The sequence below is a fragment of the Pelodiscus sinensis genome, chromosome 3 (assembly GCF_049634645.1).
Source record: "Pelodiscus sinensis isolate JC-2024 chromosome 3, ASM4963464v1, whole genome shotgun sequence".
NCBI lineage: Eukaryota > Metazoa > Chordata > Testudines > Trionychidae > Pelodiscus > Pelodiscus sinensis.
Genome location: NC_134713.1, coordinates 142,861,673 through 142,880,131, shown reverse-complemented (window position 1 = coordinate 142,880,131; position 18,459 = coordinate 142,861,673). Strand labels below are relative to the sequence as shown.

Below are 18,459 nucleotides of genomic sequence, written 5' to 3'. Positions count from 1 at the left end.
ATGGAAGTGGGGGCAGGCCTCCGGGTCAGCCCCTGGCAGGCAGGCCCGGGAGTAGGACTGCCGCAAGTCTTTAATCTTGCAGCGCACCTGCTCCCGGCTGCGCTGGTGGCCCCTGGCGGCCAGGCTGGCAGCCATGCGTCCATAGACGGCCGCGTTCCGGTGGCTAGTGCGGAGATCGTGGACATTTGAGGCTTCCCCCCAAACCTCGATGAGGTCCACGATCTCCGCACTTGACCAGGCGGGCGCCCGCCTTTTGCGCCCCCGGGCAGGCTCCCGGGAGCCGCCAGGCTGGTCGTGGGGAGCAGTGGAGGGCTGGGAGCCCTCGGATGGCTGGCTCATAGTGTGGCAGGTGCAGGCTGTGCAGGCACGGGTGCTTGCAGCCTTGCAACTGGCACAAAGTGAGTAGCCAGCCCGTGGCCCTTTAAGGGCTCCGGGGCCGGGAGGGGGGCAATAGAGTTTCCCTGGTGTTGGCCAGAGTGGCCACCAGGGAAACCTGGGAAGCCTTAGCCTCCCACTAGTTCGAACTAAAGGGCTACACAGCCCTTAGTTCGAACTAGCTAGTTCGAACTAGGCGTTAGTCCTCGTAAAATGAGGTTTACCTAGTTCGAACTAAGCGCTCCGTTAGTTCGAATTAAGTTCGAACTAACGGAGCGCTAGTGTAGCGCATAGGAAAGTTAGTTCGAACTAACGTCCGTTAGTTCGAACTAACTTTCTAGTGTAGACATACCCTGAATTCCATAGGGAAAAGATATAGCACATTTGTGGAAGATGAATTGAGAAGTCATGTAAGCCAAAATAAAAAAGTCTTAGAGGCAAGCACATATCTGTTTGGGTTATTAAACAGGTTGGTTAGATTGGACATCTTGATTGTCTTTTTGCTCAGTGCTAACTGCTCTCGTGTATGTCCAACAGGCAGCACAGGGAACACTCCTGTGATCTACACTCCAAGCATTCTGGCCTACTCAACAACAAAGTGTTAAACTAGAAGGGCAGTAATAGTAGCTGTGCATAATTTGGCCCAGTATTTCCATTACAGTAGTACTGGCACCAAACCAGTCTGTGTTTTACTCTGATTTTTCTACGTTTGTTTCTACACATAGGGTACGTCTAGACTACAGAGCTTTTCCGGGATACTCTGCCGCATCCAAAGAACAATGAAAAAATGTCAGAAAAGCGAACATGTTTTGTCGGCATTCCTGTAAACCTTGTTTCATTAGGAAGAAGGGATGTTCTGAAAGAGATTTTTTTCCTGACATTTGGCCCCGTGTAGATGGAAAATGTCAGAAAAGCCTCTTTCGGAAGAAAAGCAGAAAAAGATACACAAATTGAGGTTTGCAACTTGCATATCTTTTTCTGACTTTTCTTTGTAGTGTAAACATAGCCATATTAGGACTCCCTTTTTCTTAACACATATATCATCTAAACTCTATACAGGACATTGCTCACTGTCCAGTGGTTCAAAGAAAAATGCTTGGGGATTGCTTACAGAGTTCAGTTTTGCTACATCTACATTGTTTAGCAACGTGTGAAGAACTGTGAACCATGAAGGACACCTCAAGAAAGTACAGGTCAAGTTCTATGTTAGACAAAAGTTTTATGCTTAGTATTAAAATTTATGATTCTCTGTCCAGGGTTGCTTTTAAAACTTGTATTGGTAGTAAAATAAAGCTTCATTTTGTAATGTTTTATATTACAGTCTGTTTTCACCTAATCTCACTGAAGCCTGTTATGAATAACAGAAAGCAGAAATAATGAGAAAACAACTCTGTTTTTATTTTTAATAACATCTTTCACTAATTTTATTGTTTAAAATAATCTTTGCTTTTAAGTTTTGTTATGCAAACTCTCCATGTTACAATTGCTGAGATACTTGACTAAACACAACACCAGTGAAATAATAATTTCTATCACCAGTTCAATAACTTATTTAGAAAGAGGGATAAAAGAATGAGTCTTAGAACTTGCATTTAAATTATTCATGCTGAAAGATTTAATATAATGGACAAAAGGCAGAATATTAAGCCATCAGAAAAAAGGCAACTTAGGATAGGTATAACTAGTTACATGTTCCATAGCCTATAAAGTTTCTATCCTAGGGCGAAGGACAGAGTTTATTTGATGTCACATAGAAGTGCCACTCCTCTCAGGATCCAGTGATCTGGAGAGACAATTGTTCTTAAATAGATCACAGTGATAAAAGTCAAATCTGTCCTCCTGGGTTTTTTGTAAATAGGACAGACATAGAGTTTGGGATCCTTAGGACCTGTTGTATTAATAGCAAATACATGCACCACAGGGAGTACTGTGAAGAGAATCTTTGGTGTAGGTTCAGTGAGCTTACTGTTACGTCGGTCCCAGCCTGCGCCATCCAAATACAGTCCGTAAATATAAACACCTTCCTGTGTAGAGAATGAGCAGGCATGTTAAGCATATATGTTATCTACTTCAGCTTTTAAAATGAATAATTAATGCAAGTCAAACAAAAAAAACATGTGTATTATAGTTAGAAGCATCTTTCCTTAACTAAAAAAGGAAAGCTATAATCTAACATTAAATTACTTGAAAAATCTTCAGAGATTACAGTAATATGATTTGAAATGTGGAGATTAGACCAGTCGAATATCTGAGTTCACCAAATAGTTGCTACTACCTAAGGGCATGTCTACATTTGCAGGCCTATTTCGGAATAAGGCTGCAAATGTAGGCATTTGGAATTGCAAATCAAGCCCGGGATTAAATATCCCGCGCTTGATTTGCATCTTCCCAGCCGGGCGCCATTTTTGAGATTTACAAGCCCAGAATAACTGCCCGCATCTACATGTGGCAGTGAAACAGGCGTTCGAAATAAAGCCCTTTTTAACTACCTGTTAAACCTCATTGCAGGAGGAATAACAGGTAGTTCGAAATAGCGCTTTATTTCAAACTCCCGTTTCACTGCCGCGTGTAGACGCAGGCAGTTATTCCGGGCTTGTAAATTTCAAAAAATGGCACCCAGCCGGAAAGATGCAAATCAAGCGCGGGATATTTAAATCCCAGGCTTAATTTGCAATTCCGAATGCCTACATTTGCAGCCCTATCCCGAAATAGGCTGCAAGTGTAGACATACCCTAATACTCATTCCGAAGTATTTTACATAAATGGTAAAATTATATGCCATAATTATTCCATGGCTGAAAAATGGATGTTTTGATCGGTACACCATTTCTTTTTTTTTTTTAACAAATGACACAGATATTTTCAATTTCAGTTCAATACAGAACTGAAGAGTTAGTCTAGCTTAGTGTGAATGTTGGAAATATTTCTTTAATAACTTATTTTCATCAACCTCAAAAGAGAATGTAAGAATCTTCACATTTTCTGTGATTTGTATTTAATGTCTAAAATAGGTAAAACTGTGAGAGGAATACAGTGTCAACCTTTCTTCTAGCCATTTGAAATACCTTAATAATGAAAAAAACATTAAATGCATAATTTAATAAAAATATCTTCATACGTCATACATACAGGAGGGGGTGTTGTGATTTCTTCTTTAGATTGCTTTAAAACTTCATTATGTATTGTAACTGTATCTAATGCCCAGCCTTTATGTGCTCGAGTTGCTTCTTGTCTCATTGCTGTCAGAAACCCTGAAAAGTCAAGCCATAGGATTTAGTATAACTCATTTGAGCAAAAGAACTGACTATATATTACAGCCACAGGTATAGATGGGGTCCACCCGGTGGACACGCCGCAGGACTATAGCCAAACCTGAGGTCACATCGCCTTTTGGCTTGCTGTAGCTAGGAGAATTTGGGCTCTGGCTCTGAGTATGCAGGTACACACTTCGGGTCCAGACCTTATGTTTGACACTTTTCTCGATAGCAAGGATCTGTGTTGAATCTAGTGCCAGCTGCTTCACACCTCCACAGTAGCTGTTGCCTGTTCACAGAGTTCCACTAGAGGGGTGCATCTACACAGCACCCTAAACTTGAAATAAGATATGCAATTTGCACTACACAAATTGCGTATCTTATCTCCAATCGATTTCGAAATAGCTTATTTTGAAATTTGGCACATCTATACAGCACCAAATTTTGAAATAACGTGCTATTTTGAGCCCTCCCTTATCCCTCATGCAATGAGGTTTACCGGGATGGCGAAATAGCGTGCCTGTTATTTCGAAAACTATTTCAAAATAATAGGCGGCTTATGTATCCCACAATAGCTGTGCAGTGTAGACATACCCTAGTTGTGGCCCCTTTGGTATATGGTTTCCCTCTTTGGGGACTATTTGACCGAATGAATAAATAATACAGATTCTACAAAGAAATTTCTAACCACACACAATTTACTCTTAGACAGCACATGAGCTATGCAGATCTATGGAAAAATAAAACAGCATGCAAATCCCTGACTCGGTTTCCTCATCCTTCCAAACTCCCTTTGGAATTTGGTCAAAGACTGTTCACGGGGTCTGGGATTCTCTATTCCCTTGTCTGCTTCGATCCTGGTGTCTGCTTCCCTCTCTCTGCATTTCTCTGCTGGAGCAAGCCCGTTACAGTAAAGTTGCAGTCTCCTTTTCAGGTGACTAGCCTGACCTGCTTCAAGACCCTCATCAGGTAATCCACTGCTTGGTTACAAAGCCACCTGGGAGAACAGGTTTCTTTGGGAGGCAGCTAACTCTTTGACCAAAGATGCTGTTATCTGAATAGGACAGGGGTGTGAGCCACTGTTTTGGGTCAGAGCCACTGACCCACAGGGTGTGTCTAGACTACAGGGATTTTCTGAAAAAAAGTATCCTTTTTTTCGAAAAAACTTCACCTGCGTCTAGACTGCAGCCACATTTTTTTGAAAGTAAATGGAAAGAACATGGCAGTTTTTGTGATCACGGTAAACCTCATTTTATGAGGAATAACGCCCTTTTTCAAAAGTACTCTTTCGAAAAAAGGCACTATTAAATGCAACCTGTGCTTTTTCAAAAGGGAGTGCTTGTAATCTAGATGCTCTTTTTCGAAAGAGGCTTGTAGTCTAGATGTGCCCACAGAAAAATCAGTCAGGGGCTGCACATAAGCAAGATGCAAACAAACAAACCAAACAAAAACAAAAATCAAAAATAAAACAAAAAATCTCTCATTGACGTGGAGAAGAAGAAAGACACTCCTTGCACACCAGAGCCTAGGGTGACCCAGGCTAATAGATTTTGTGTGCTCCAGCCCCCACAGTGGGGGGGTGGTGGGCTGGAGCCCTGAGTGTTGGGGCAAGCCAAGGATGAGCCTGAAGTTCCCCACCTCTGGAATAGGAGATCCATCAGGTTAATGACCTTTTATTGCTCTATATTGTTTGCAATCTGTCAGATCCTGCAGGGATTCCAGTCCAAGGTGCAGGTAAAAAGACAACAGTGACAGCACTGTGCAGTCTTTGTTTATAGGAAGTGGGTAAGAAAAGGCATAGAGCTGCTTGTGTAACTAGAAACACAAAAATAGAAGTTTGTGTGAATGTTGTGGAGAAGGGGGAGCCACCAAAAAGGCTTGAGGAGGAGGTGATGTGATGAAAGCAATGAGCGAGGAAGTTGATTTTGAAGGCAATATTTTGAATGGACTTGAGGTTATCAATGCTGAACATTAGAGTAGTACAGCTACAAGATTATAGAATCTGGGAGAGAATGTTGGCTGTCTAGTCAATGAGAAAGTTCAGAGGAGTTATGAAGGGATGGAACATTTCTTACCTGATAATTTCCTATCTGCTAGCAGTCCCCCACAGTTCTGATATGTATGGGCTAATTCTGGCCTGTCTGAAGTTTCTGGAGATGGTCCATAGCTGCAGCAGAGCTTGTGCTAACCATACCCCCTTCTCCTGCTTGCTATCTGATTATTCAGTACAAAGTTTTGAAAAAAACTCTTAGAAAATTATTAGGAGGTGGGAGAGGGGAAGAGAGAGGGTGGGAGAGGGGAGGGCAACTAAAATGATCAGAGGTTTGGAAGAGGTCCCATATGAAGAGAGGCTAAAGAGACTGGGACTTTTCAGTTTAGAAAAGAGGAGACTGAGGGGGGATAGGATAGAGGTCTATAAAAGCATGAGTGGTGTGGAGAGGGTGCATCAAGAAAGGTTCTTCGTTAGTTCCCATAATAGAAGGACTAGAGGACACCAAAGGAAAGGAATGGGTAGCAGGCTTCAAACTAGTAACAGAAAGTTGTTCTTCACAAAGCAAAGAGTCAACCTGTGGAACTCCTTGCTGCAGGAGGCTGTGAAGGCTAGAACTAGAAGGGTATGTCTACACTACCCTCCTAGTTCGAACTAGGAGGGTAATGTAGGCATACCGCACTTGCAAATGAAGCCTGAGGAGTAACGGTAGTAACTACCTAGTTCGTGCCCTGTGTAGCCGCTGCGCTGCACGGGGTTCGAATCAGTGGGGTTTTAAAAATGGCGGCTCCCCGCTTATGCAAATGAAGCCTGGGAAATTTGCAAGTGTGGTATGCCTACATTACCCCGCTAGTTCGAACTAGCAGGGTAGTGTAGATATACCCGAACAGAGTTTAAAGAGAAGTGAGATAAAGTCATGGAGGTTGGGTCCGTGGAGTGGTATTAGCCAGGGGGTAGGAGTGGTGTCCCTGCCCAAAGTTTGTGGAAGGCTGGAGAGGGATGGCACGAGACAAATGGCTTGGTCACTGTCTTTGGTCCATCCCCTCCAGGGTCCCTAGGGTTGGCCGCTGTCGGCAGACAGGCTACTGGGCTAGATGGACCTTTGGTCTGACCCAGTACGGCCATTGTAAGCTCAGGGCTCAGGGTCAGGGGTCTCAGTGGACCACCTTGATTTTCATGCACACCTGCTCCTGGATGGCCAGGCTGGCAGCTCTCCTGCCCTAGACGGCCACTTTCCTGTGCCTAGTGCAGAGGTTGTGGACAAGGTCCACGATGTCCGCACTAGACCAGGCGGGTGCCCGCCTCTTGCGGTCCCGGGCAAGCTCCCGGGAGCCGCCAGCCTGGTCCCGGGAAGAGGCAGAGGGCTGGGGGGTATCGGGTGGCTGGCTCGAGCCGTGCCAGGTGCAGGGTCTGCTAGCTGGGTGCTGGCAGGCTTGCACCTGGCACGGGCACCGCTTTAAGGGGTCCGGGGCCGGGAGTGGGGCAATAGAGTTTCCCTGGTGTTGGCCAGAGTGGCCACCAGGGAAAGCTGGGGAGGGCTAGCCTCCCACTAGTTGGAATTAAGGGGCTACACACCCCTTAATTCGAACTAGTAAGTTCGAACTAGGCTTAGTCCTCGTACAATGAGTTTTACCTAGTTTGAACTAAGCGCTCTGCTAGTTCGAATTAAGTTCGAACTAGCGGAGCACTAGTGTAGCGCCTATTAAAGTTAATTTGAACTAACGGACGTTAGTTCAAATTAACTTTGTAGTGTAGACATACCCTAGGATATTACTGTTCAAACTCAAAGGAAGTTACACTCTAGGGTGTGTGCTTAAATTAACAGGGTTACAACTTGAGCCATAGGAATATGGTAAAGGTGTCTGTCCTTAAAGTATGGGAGTGACAGAGAAATCTGGGGGGGGGGGTAACATTCTGAGTTTAAGTTGTTTCTAAGCTGCATACAAGGGCTCAGTGCTTCCTCTCCCCATGTTCTGTGTCTTTTTCAGCAGGGAGAGGCTCCTCTCTTCACAGGTAGGAGAGCCAACAGCCTCTTGGAAGGAGTAGGGACTTGGGTGGAAGGGGGAGAGCCAGGGGCAGCCAATCCTTAGAGCTTCCTAGACAACAGTGTGCCCTCTCTTCCCAGCTCTCACAGCACTCTCTCCCCCTCCAAGCCCTCAGAGGGCTTTGGTGTCAATTTAAAGGGCCTGGGACTCCAGCAACAGCTAGCAGTTAGGAGTCCCAAGCCCCTTTGAATCACCAGATGTGGGGGCAACTGCTCCATTTCTCCCCCGCTGTTGGCAGGCCTGTCTGCAGGACCCAGTGTAGACATGCTGCAGCAGGAGGAGGCACCCCTTCCATGGCACACTGTCCTGGCATAAACCCACTGCAGTCAGTTTAAAATTAGCTGAAAGATTACAAGTCAGAAGGAAACCAGGAAATACAAATATATTTTCTTTAGAAGCTATGTTATTATTTTTTGCTACATTAGATCCATAACCCAGACTCTGACATTCCTAAATTGAAGTAAAGAATTACTTCTCACTATTTTATTTTATTTTATTTTATTTTATTTTATTTTTCATCTACTATATTTAAATACATATGTAGTGAAATGCATTTAAACTGTGGTTAAACATAGTATACTGTGCTATAAATATTAGCAAAATCCTGACAGTACCTACCTTGTGGATTAAAGAATCCAGTCATCCAAAATACATTTGGTCTCCCTTCAAATATCCAGGTAAAGAACTGAGTATTTCTTTCCAGGAGTTCAGTAAACCAGAATCCAAGTGTTGAAGAATCCCAAGAAACCCTTTTCCACAGTTGAGGAATTCGAGCATCATACATATTATCAAGTGCATCTCTCAAATTCTGAAAAAGTGAAAATTATAATATATGAATTAACAGAAATAGCTAAAATGTGTTAGTTATAAATTTAGTATTTTTATGATAAAGATGCATATTTATTACCTCACTCATAATAATGGTTCCTTCTATGGCTAACTTAAGATCATTCAGACTGTTTCGGAGTATTGTAATAACCTTTTGCATTCGGTCAATTTCTTGCCGAAGAAAAATATTCATGGAATTAAGGTGTCCCATCTTTATTAAGCGGGCTTTCACCTAAAATACAGGAAGTGTAGAGAAAACAATTCAATTGAATTTTGAAGTTTTGCAAATAATATTGTTGTATACAATACTCAAATGCTTTTTAGTCCTGAGAAAAATAAATGATAGTCCTGTGATTCGGGATTGCAACTCAGCCCCGTGGAATTTTTAGAGGGAGGAGAGGGCACTCTAGGGACAATGAATATTCTTATTGAATCCATCTTTTTCTTAGCAATTTAGATTAAGACATGAAATAATCAAGGATCTTGAATCAGCTCTGTAGATGGCTCAGTTTGCAGGAGAATATGGTATTTTTTACAGCTGCAAAGGAGAAAGTCAGGCAAAAAGGCTGACGTGAAATTTGAGGAAGGTGAACATTTTGACAGTAAAAGTAAGCAGTGATGGTGAAGCACATGGGTTTATACAGCCCAATAGCTGAAACTATGACTGAAGAGAGTGTGACTCATTTTGTGCAGTAACTGAGTTTCTTCGAGATGGTTGTTTGTATAGGCTCTCCACTTTAGGTGTCTTGATGCCCTGCGCTTGCAATCAGAGATTTGCCTAGTGTCCAGTTAGGTGGTGCCAGTATCTCATTCTGCTTCAGGCATTTACACAGTGCTGCATGCCCCATGCCTCTGTTCCTTCTCTTCCACAGAGAATCTATGTGAAACTCTGAAGTAAAGGGGACAGAGAGGTTAGTGGAGGACCCTCTGGGACAACCATTTCAAAGAACCTGAGTTATTGCACAAGATGAGTAATCTTCTTTTCTTCTTTGAGTGGTATTCCTTTGGGGGCTCCATGTTAGGAGATTATTGAGACTGCCCCTCAGTGGAGGGAAGGGGCTTCAGGTTGTGTTATGGATGGCAGATAACATGAATCCCAAACAAACATCTGATGCTCACTGTGGCTCTATGGCACAGTGGTTTGTGCATGTTTGGGCTGATGTCCAAATTGCTGCCCTGCAAATGTCAACAATAGGCACATCATTCAGAAAGGCTACTGATGCAGCAAGTGCTCTGATTGAGTATGTGCAGATGCCTGTTGGGACTTGTAAATACATTTGTTTATAACAAAGGTGAATGCATTCTGCTAGCCACTTAGCTTCTCCCATTGAGTTTTGGTGATTTTCAGAATGGTTTTGTACTTTCAGTGTAGAAATATAGAGCTCTGTGAATGTCCAATGTGTAGAATGATGCCTCCCTTCTGTCTGCATGTGGTTTTGGAAAAAAACAAAGGTAAATAGATTGATTCAGAAGAAAAGGAGAGGCAACCTTGGGTAGAAACTTGGGGTATGGTCTTAAGGCAACTTTGTCTTAAAAAAAAAGGTTGTGTATGAGGGGGAGGCTGCTATGAATAACCTCCACTAATTGCACTAATTCAACTGATGAAGTGGGTTTTGCCCATGAAAGCTCACAATTTAATATATTTTGGTTAGTCTCTAAGGGTATGTCTACACTAGCCCACTAGTTCGAACTAGTGTAGCTAATGTAGGCATTCAAACTTGCAAATGAAGGCCCGGGATTTAAATATCCTGGGCTTCATTTGCATGTTCTCGGGCAGGTGCCATTTTTAAATCCCCTTAGTTTGAACTGACTGCCCGCGGCTACATGCGGCAGTCAGAAGTTAATCCGAACTAAATCCTTAGTTCGGATTAACTGTTACACCTCATTGCAGGACAGCCTTAACTTCATTAGGTAATTCTTCAAGTGTCTTGGTGCTTTCACAAAATTTAACTTTTTTCTCCTTACGTAATTAATATTAAACATAAAATACAGGCAGTCCCCAGGTTACATGGATCCGACTTACATCGGATCCCTACTTAAAAACGGGGTGAGGCAATCCCGCACTAGCTGCTTCCCCCCAGCAGACCAGGGAGACGCGAAGCTAGCGCCTCCCCCAGCAGACCAGGGAGACGCGGAGCGGCTTTTCTCAGCAGACACCTCAGCTTGAGAATAAAGGACTGAGGGAAGTGAGGTGTGGGAGAATAAAACTGAGCTCTGGAGAAATGTTTGGCTGGAGTTTCCCCTACAATATGTACCAGTTCCGACTTACATACAAATTCAACTTAAGAACAAACCTGCAGTCCCTATCTTGTACGTAATCCGGGTACTGCCTTTAAGTGAAAATAAAAAGAGAACCCGCAAAATAAACACCCTAAAGTCCTTTCTCAATAATAAAGCAACTATAATAAAAACGATCATTAAAATAAAAATTTAAAAATAATTATAGGTATTCCTATAAAATACAAAAAATAACATTTCTTACTTAAAATCTTTTAAAAGCTCAAAAAGGCCACCAGCTGATTGGTTTAAAAACAAAAACCAACCTAGTGCGCACACACAAAATCAATATAAAACAATAAAGCCCAACTACTAAACTCCTATTCAAAACAGGGATGTGAATGATTAACATCTCCCTTACTGGGTGATGCTTACTACTTACGGTCAGCTGTGCCATGCAGCCTCTGGCTCTGGCTCTGGCTCTAGCCCCAGCTGGGGCTGCGCTTCCCACCACATGGCCTTTCATTCTGGCCCTGGCCTGGGCCACGCTGCTGAACACTCAGCTTCCAAATCTGGCCCTAGCCAGGGCCGCCATCTCCCACAAGATCTCTGGTTCTGGCCTCAGCCGGGGACGCAATATCCACCACATAGCCTCCAGCTCTGGCCCTGGACTGGGTCATCCGACACATGGCCTCCAGCTATGGCCCCAGCTGTGGCCATGCTGCCCACCAGATGGCCTCCAGGTCTGGCCCTGGCCACTGGAGCAGTTGCCGCCCACCACGTGGCTCCAGTTCTGGCCCCAGCCAGGGCAGCTGGAGGAGCTGCTGACAACCACCTGCAATGTAGTTCCAGCTCTGGCCCCGGCCAGGTCTGCTGATAGAGCAGCGGCCCACAATGCAGCTTTGGCTCTGGCCCTGGTCGGGGCCGCTGGAGATGCCACCAGCATGCAGCCCACAGCTCCAGCCCTGGGGAAGAGCTGAAGCTAAGGCCAGGGCCATGTGATGGCTGCCCTACTGCTCCTGGGGTGAGGCAGCCACCCGCCACACAACCCTGTCCAAGAGCAGCTGAGTAGCCACTGCATGGGTCTTCTGAGGAGGTGGGCAGGAGGCAAATTTTTGGTGTGTGCCCACGTAGGCACGCACCTTAGAGTGAACCCTGACTGTGATGCTGCCTCCAGATGCACCTTCAAAATCCCAACTTGGGACCCTGTCTCTTGCTGGAAGGGCTTACATCCTGGTCCAAAGGGGATTTGGATCACCTCCTATTTTTTCTACCATTGTCATTCCTGCCCCTATGCGTAATAAAATCTGTCCTATGACCTGCTGGTATGAATGGGGTAGAAGCCTAGGTTTAAAGGAATGCCTCTGACATGCTGGGGTGTGAATGCCTAATGACATACGTGTGGCTCTAATCTTTCAGGGTATGTCTACACTACCCCCCTAGTTTGAACTAGGGGGGTAATAGCGACGAGGAGTCCTGTGGCACCTTATAGACTAACTGAAGTGTAGGAGCATAAGCTTTCGTGGGCAAAGACCCACTTCGTCAGATGCATGTAGTGGAAATTTCCAGAGGCAGGAATAAATATGCAGGCCAGGATCAGGCTGGAGATGATGAGGGGTAATGTATGCATACCAAACTTGCTAATGAAGCCCGGGATTTGAATTTCCCGGGCTTCATTAGCATAAAGCCGGCGCCGCCATTTTTAAAAGCCGGCTAGTGCGAACCCCGTGCCGCGCGGCTACACGCGGCACGGACTAGATAGTTCGGATTAGGCTTCTAATCCGAATTATCTGTACGCCTCGTGGAACGAGGTGTACAGATAGTTCGGATTAGGATGCCTAATCCGAACTATCTAGTCCGTGCCGCGTGTAGCCGCGCGGCACGGGGTTCGCACTAGCCGGCTTTTAAAAATGGCGGCGCCGGCTTTATGCTAATGAAGCCCGGGAAATTCAAATCCCGGGCTTCATTAGCAAGTTCGGTATGCATACCTTACCCCCCTAGTTCGAACTAGGGGGGTAGTGTAGACATACCCTCAGACTCTGAGGTTAGTTAATTCGAACTAAGCTAATTCGAACTAACGCATCTAGAACTAAAAACTAGTTCGAATTAGTGTTTTGCTAATTCGAACTAGCGCGTCCACACTGATTGGACGCAGGGGCGCATTTAAGGGCGGCTGAAACGGGTTCTGGCAGGGCATCAGGTCAGTAGTTGCGTTGTGTGGCTGCTGTCTGAGGCTATCTGAGGCTCGTGCTTAAAGGGACCCCCCTGGACAGCCGGTTCTCAGCTTTTCCTGCTTGCTTGCCAACCTTGCCGAGGGACAGCAAAGCATTGGTCTCTGTGCCCATCTGTGTCGGTGCTTCCCTTCGGGGACACCGCCGCAGGTGGCACCATGGAGCCAGAGCTCGCCCTGCACCTTCTGGTACACTTTCTGGACTTGCTGCTGCAAGCCTGCCAGCAATGGCCCGAGGCTGCCTGGCACCACCTGGTGCATGTCAGCCCCCTGCCTCTCCACCTGGCTGCCCTGGTCAAAAAAATGTCCAGCAACTGTGTGCAGATTGCATGCACATCCAAGAGTAGAATGCATCCAAAGAAGAAATTAAAAAATCCTGACTAGCTTACCTCATGGGGTATATAATCTGGAGGCAGTTTGTCCAGCATATCTTCAGCTAACCGGTACACAATGGCTTCACGAGTTTCTCCTGCTCCACCTCCACTTTCCTTAGGTTGAATATTGGTTATGGTGTCAAGAACATTGGCTGCGGTGTTGCTCTGATAGCTGAGAGGAATATTAAATCATTAGGAATATTTCATAAATTACATTGTTTCATTACAGCTAAACTGTATGCTTCATAGAATCATAGACATTAGAAAAGAGAAAAAACCTATTAGTTTAGCAACTAGTTTGTGAATTTCTCACAGTAGATTGTTTCCCAGTGCTGATCATACAGAGCATCTTGTCAATTAGAATGTCTATTTTTAATTTGACAAGAATTTTTTCCTTTCTCTTTCCCTCCCCATTCCCTCTTTTTCTGCTATTTATTTGTGTCTCTAGACCCCTTGCTCCATTCAGCTGAAGAAGTGGGTCGTGTACATGAACACTCATGATACTATCTACATTTTTTCACCTTGAGCAGTAACTGAGGTCCTTCGAGATGTGTGGGCATCCCGGTGTTCTTAGTTGGAGACTTTTGGTAGCAGTACTTAGTTGGGTTGAGTTGCACATGCTTGGTCTCTGTCTCATGCTGTTCCAGGCAGTTAACTGACACTGTGCGACCAACCATCATCTGTTCTTTCTCTACTTCAGAGACTCATTTAAAAAACTCTGAAATAGAGAGGGCGTAATGGGGCATCCATAGGGACATACATCTCGAAAACCTCAGTTACTGCATAAGGTGAATAAGCCTCTTTTCTTTGAGTGCTGTGGGTGCTCCACTTTAGGTGATTTTAGAGCAGTGCCCTCCAATGGATGGAGGGGGCTTGGAGTTTGGGTGTCATGACTGACAACAGTACAGAGCATCCAAAGGAAGTATCAGATATTGTCTGTTGCTCTAAAGCATATCACTGTGTAAAAGGTAGGGGTTGATGCTCTACAAATGTCTGTGATGGGGACATTGTGGAGGAAAACAAAGGAGGCTGACATAGCTGTAGTGGAATGAATGTGAATCCCCATGGGGGTTGGCAGTTGCATTGAAGGTAGCAGTTTTATGCAATCAAAGATCCATTTAAAGAATCTTTGTTTAGAGATAGCACACTGTTTGCAGCATTCAGTGATGGCTATGAAGAGTCTTGGTGATTTGTGGAGAGTTCTAGTCCTGTCTATGTAAAAGGCCAGTGCCCTTCGAACATCAAGAGTATGCAGCATGTAATATGTTCCCTCTCTGTGGTTTAGGGTTAAATGCTGGCAGGTAAATAGGTTGGTTGACGTGAAAAGAAGAGATCATTTTCGGCAAAAACTTGGGGTGTGGTCTGAGGGACACCTTATCCTTAAAGAACAGAGTGTATGGAGGGACTGCTTTGAGAGCTCCTAGTTCTCCTACGCATCTGACCAATGTAATTGCCATGAGGATAGCCACTTCCATGAAAAGGTGAGCAATGAGCAAGTCTCCAGTGGTTTGAATGGGGGAGCAGTGAGGGCCCAAAGGATCAGGGTCAGGTCCTACAGTGTAGTGGGTTCATGGAGATGTATTATTGAGTCATTTGAAGAAATATTTCGTTAATGGTGAGTATTGATCCACCTTGGGGTAAAAAGCTATGATGGAAGATAGGTGGACTTTTATTGAGCTCACAGATAGGTCTGACTGTTTGAGTTCTAGTAAGTACTCCAGTATCAAGAGTAATGACACTGAGATGGATGTAATCTGCTTTTGTTGGCACCATGCTTTAAATTGTGTCCATTTCAGGGCATACATGTGATGAGTTGTTTCTCTGCGACTGTGTAAAAGTATCTCTTGTACCTCCTCTGAGCAGGTCAGCTCTGGTCCTCTGAGCCATGGAGGAATTTTCATGGATCTGGGTGTAGGACATGGCCTGAGTTCTGAGACAACAGACGAGGCAGAAGTGAGGGACACATGGTTTGCTTGAGGAGGTAAGAATACCAAGTTTGGCAAAACCTTGATGAGGCTATTAGAATTACTTTGGCCCTGTCCAGTCTGATCTTGTGAATCACCCAGTTCAAAAGGGGATGGGAAGGAATGCATAAAGAAGAGGGCTTTCCACTCAAGGAGGAATGTGTTGCCTAATGACTGTCTACCAAGACCTGTCCTAGAGCATAACTGTGAGCATTTGGCATTCTGAGTGATTGCAAAAATGTCTACTGTGGTGAACTCCCTCCCCCACCCCCATTTGAAGATGCCCCTCCTGTTTCTCAAAGGTCTCCTCCTTTGGGATGTAAAGCTTCAGAGAAATGGGTCTGCATGCATATGTACCCTGTGAGAGTGACTTGTCCCCATAAGTCCACTGAGGTGATCCATAAGGCAAAAGGGGAAGGTACCCACTGTTGTCACCCCAGGTAGGTGGGGAGCAATGTCACCTGTCCTCCATTCTCTTAATAGTCTGAAGAATGCTGTCTTGCATGTCCTGCTGTCTGACGGGAGAGCCCTGAACCAAGATCTAGGAATCAGAGGATTCATTGTCAAACGGTTTTGGGTGTGGGTGGGTGAAAACTGTTCACCCTGACTGGTAGACATCTGGGCAGAAGGTAGCTTAAATGAAAATGCAGTCGGTGACCTAGAAAATCTTGATGTGGAAAGGTGTCCAGGAGCAGTACAAAATGGAAATTCTGGCTGATCTGACACAAGATTGTTTGAATAGCTAAACTCCTGCAGTACCAATTTATATCTCATGGAATTTCGTGAAGAATTGATGCTATACTTGGCCAGTATGTGAGTGTCTCCCAAGCACTTTTCTTTGATCATCGGAGTCTCTTCAAGAAGAAGATACATCAAGAGAAGGATAAAAATTAATGCTGGAGAGAAGTGATTATGCAGTTTAGGTCTCTTTAGCAATGACAGAGTCAATGTTCATTTTCTGAGTGAGTTCTCTGCAATTCTCCCATTAGAATTCCAGAGTAGTTCTCCCCAGGACTTATTTGAGGTCTGGATTGGAGTACATCACAACTCATTTTACTGGACCTTTTATCAAGTTTTAGGGAGTCTGTATGCATTGGAGCTGGAAGAGAAGAGGAAGATAGATGTTTCTCTATCAGTTTCTTCTACAGCATGCACCAGGATCAGTGGGCTCTAAACAAAGCTAAAATTATGGTGGTGTGCCATTTTCTCAGGATTCCAGTGATATTGGTATTGAGATATAACATGGTGATGAGTCCGTACAGAAATTGCAATAGTGCATATTTGTGTCTTTGGTGACTGCACAAGATGGCTAAGAATCCTGCACCTTAAATTTCAGGATGAAGAAATGTGTAAAAAAATGCCCTGAACAAACTTCTAGACAACAGTGGGTTCGTACAACTATATCACCTTTGAATACCATGTGTTTAACACTTCTTAAATGCAAAGGAAACATCTGATCAGTTTATAAAGTCCTAGTAACAATGAGTATGAACATCTTGCAAATGACATAGTTCATGACAAAATTATAGGAATTCCAAGAAAAAAATGATTATGTTTCATTATATCCCACTAGAGATCATACATTAGTTGAAGATAATAAAAACCAAGCTGTTGCACATATTGTTTGTGAATGAAAAAGTGGATAAGTGAAAGATAAAAATTAAAACTGAGTGGCTATGCCTACACTGGCATCCTTTTCCGGAAATGCTTAAAACGGAACAGTTTTCCATTATAAGTATTTCCGTAAAAAGCACGTCTACATTGGCAGGATGCTTTTCTGGAAAAGCACTTTTTCCGGAAAAGCGTCCATGGCCAATGTAGACGCGCTTTTCTGCAAAAAAGCCCTGATCGTCATTTTCACGATCGGGGCTTTTTTGTGGAAAAGACTACAGTGCTGTCTACACTGGCCCATTTCCGAAACAGTTTTTCCGGAAAAGGACCTTTGCCCGAACGGGAGCAGCATAGTTTTTCTGGAAAAATACTGACAATTTTACAGTAGATCGTCATTGCTTTTCCGGAAAAGCAAGCGGCCAGTGTAGACAGCTGGCAAGTTATTCCAGAAAAGCGGCTGCTTTTCCGGAATAAGTGGCCCAGTGTAGACACAGCCAGTAGGTATTAAGTGATGCCAAAAAGCCACTTTTAAATAATGGAATTGCAAAAATATACACAAGAGATGGCAACACAGGTTGCTGGTACATCAAAGGCAAAATGTAAAGAAAGTGTCATATGAAGAATTATTTGGCAAAAATGTGTATAGTAGCAAAGAGTCGGGAACGTGGAGCAGCAGAACGACACTTTTTATTGTTAATTGTATGGTATCTGGCACTGCAAGTGAATGCACATATTAATACAATTATTAATCATTTTGCAATACACAAGTTGGCTAATGTTAGCAAAAATAAAAAAGACATCTATGACTTTCCTTTCATTATTTTAGAAAGTAAATGATTGCTTTAAAAGAATAAGTAAAATTGTTATCGGATATATGTCATAAAGCTGCTAAACTGATCTCAGTCTATATGTACATTACCACAGCTGGATATTTTGAAAAAAATGGTTTTAAATTGAAAACTGTGGCTGTCAAAGAGTTCATAAAGGATTCCTTAAGCATTGGACTATGCAGAGGTCCAAGATTTTCCCTATAAAATACATGCTTTTTATCATATATTTGATAGGACTCTGACTGTTTTCAAAAATTAAAAGAAAAAATCCTCAGTATCGTAATGTTTGCGACCCACTTACGTGATGTCAGCATTTGGGTGAAGACCAAAGACTTCTGGGCTATCCATGGCAGGGAGAGTCTGAATATACTCCTGATACTGATCCAGAGTTTTGCATACTGGGATTTTATATCCAGTATAAAAACAAAATGTGCTTTCAAACATCTTTTCACTGAACCACACCTGTGCAAAATGCAGAAAAGAAACTTATAGAAAAATCAAAACTTTCTTACTTCACATAGGGATTTTAATCTTGTGTTTATTTTCTTCAGTATTCTTGAGAAGTTAGAATTCTAGCTGGATTAAAACTAGTAGTTTTACTCTAAAACAAAAGTAGGACTATATCATTACAAAGTGAGGGATTCAAAGTGAATTCCATTAGTGTAAATTAATTTTCTTATTTTAAAAGTGTGCATGCTCCTATATGGAATGAGGACTAACGGTAGTTTGAATTAGGATCTT

General features: G+C 43.7%; 1 protein-coding gene across 3 annotated transcripts in view; it reads right to left on the bottom strand.

The window, feature by feature from the left end:
• Positions 1 to 1,093: 1,093 nt before the first annotated feature.
• The window catches only part of DNAH8 (dynein axonemal heavy chain 8), a 615,913-nt gene continuing 598,547 nt past the window's right edge, over positions 1,094 to 18,459 (bottom strand). Inside the window, exons 82-87 of one of the 3 annotated variants that reach the window (XM_025186358.2) lie at positions 18,020 to 18,180; positions 13,329 to 13,485; positions 8,572 to 8,724; positions 8,283 to 8,472; positions 3,505 to 3,626; positions 1,094 to 2,399 (exon numbers count right to left, since the gene is read on the bottom strand). In XM_025186358.2, coding sequence (XP_025042143.2) covers positions 2,112 to 2,399; positions 3,505 to 3,626; positions 8,283 to 8,472; positions 8,572 to 8,724; positions 13,329 to 13,485; positions 18,020 to 18,180 — 1,071 coding nt within the window. In that variant the 3' untranslated portion in view covers positions 1,094 to 2,111. The remainder of the gene's footprint in view (positions 2,400 to 3,504; positions 3,627 to 8,282; positions 8,473 to 8,571; positions 8,725 to 13,328; positions 13,486 to 18,019; positions 18,181 to 18,459) is intronic. The other 2 variants (XM_075925079.1, XM_025186355.2) reach the window with 2 other exon arrangements.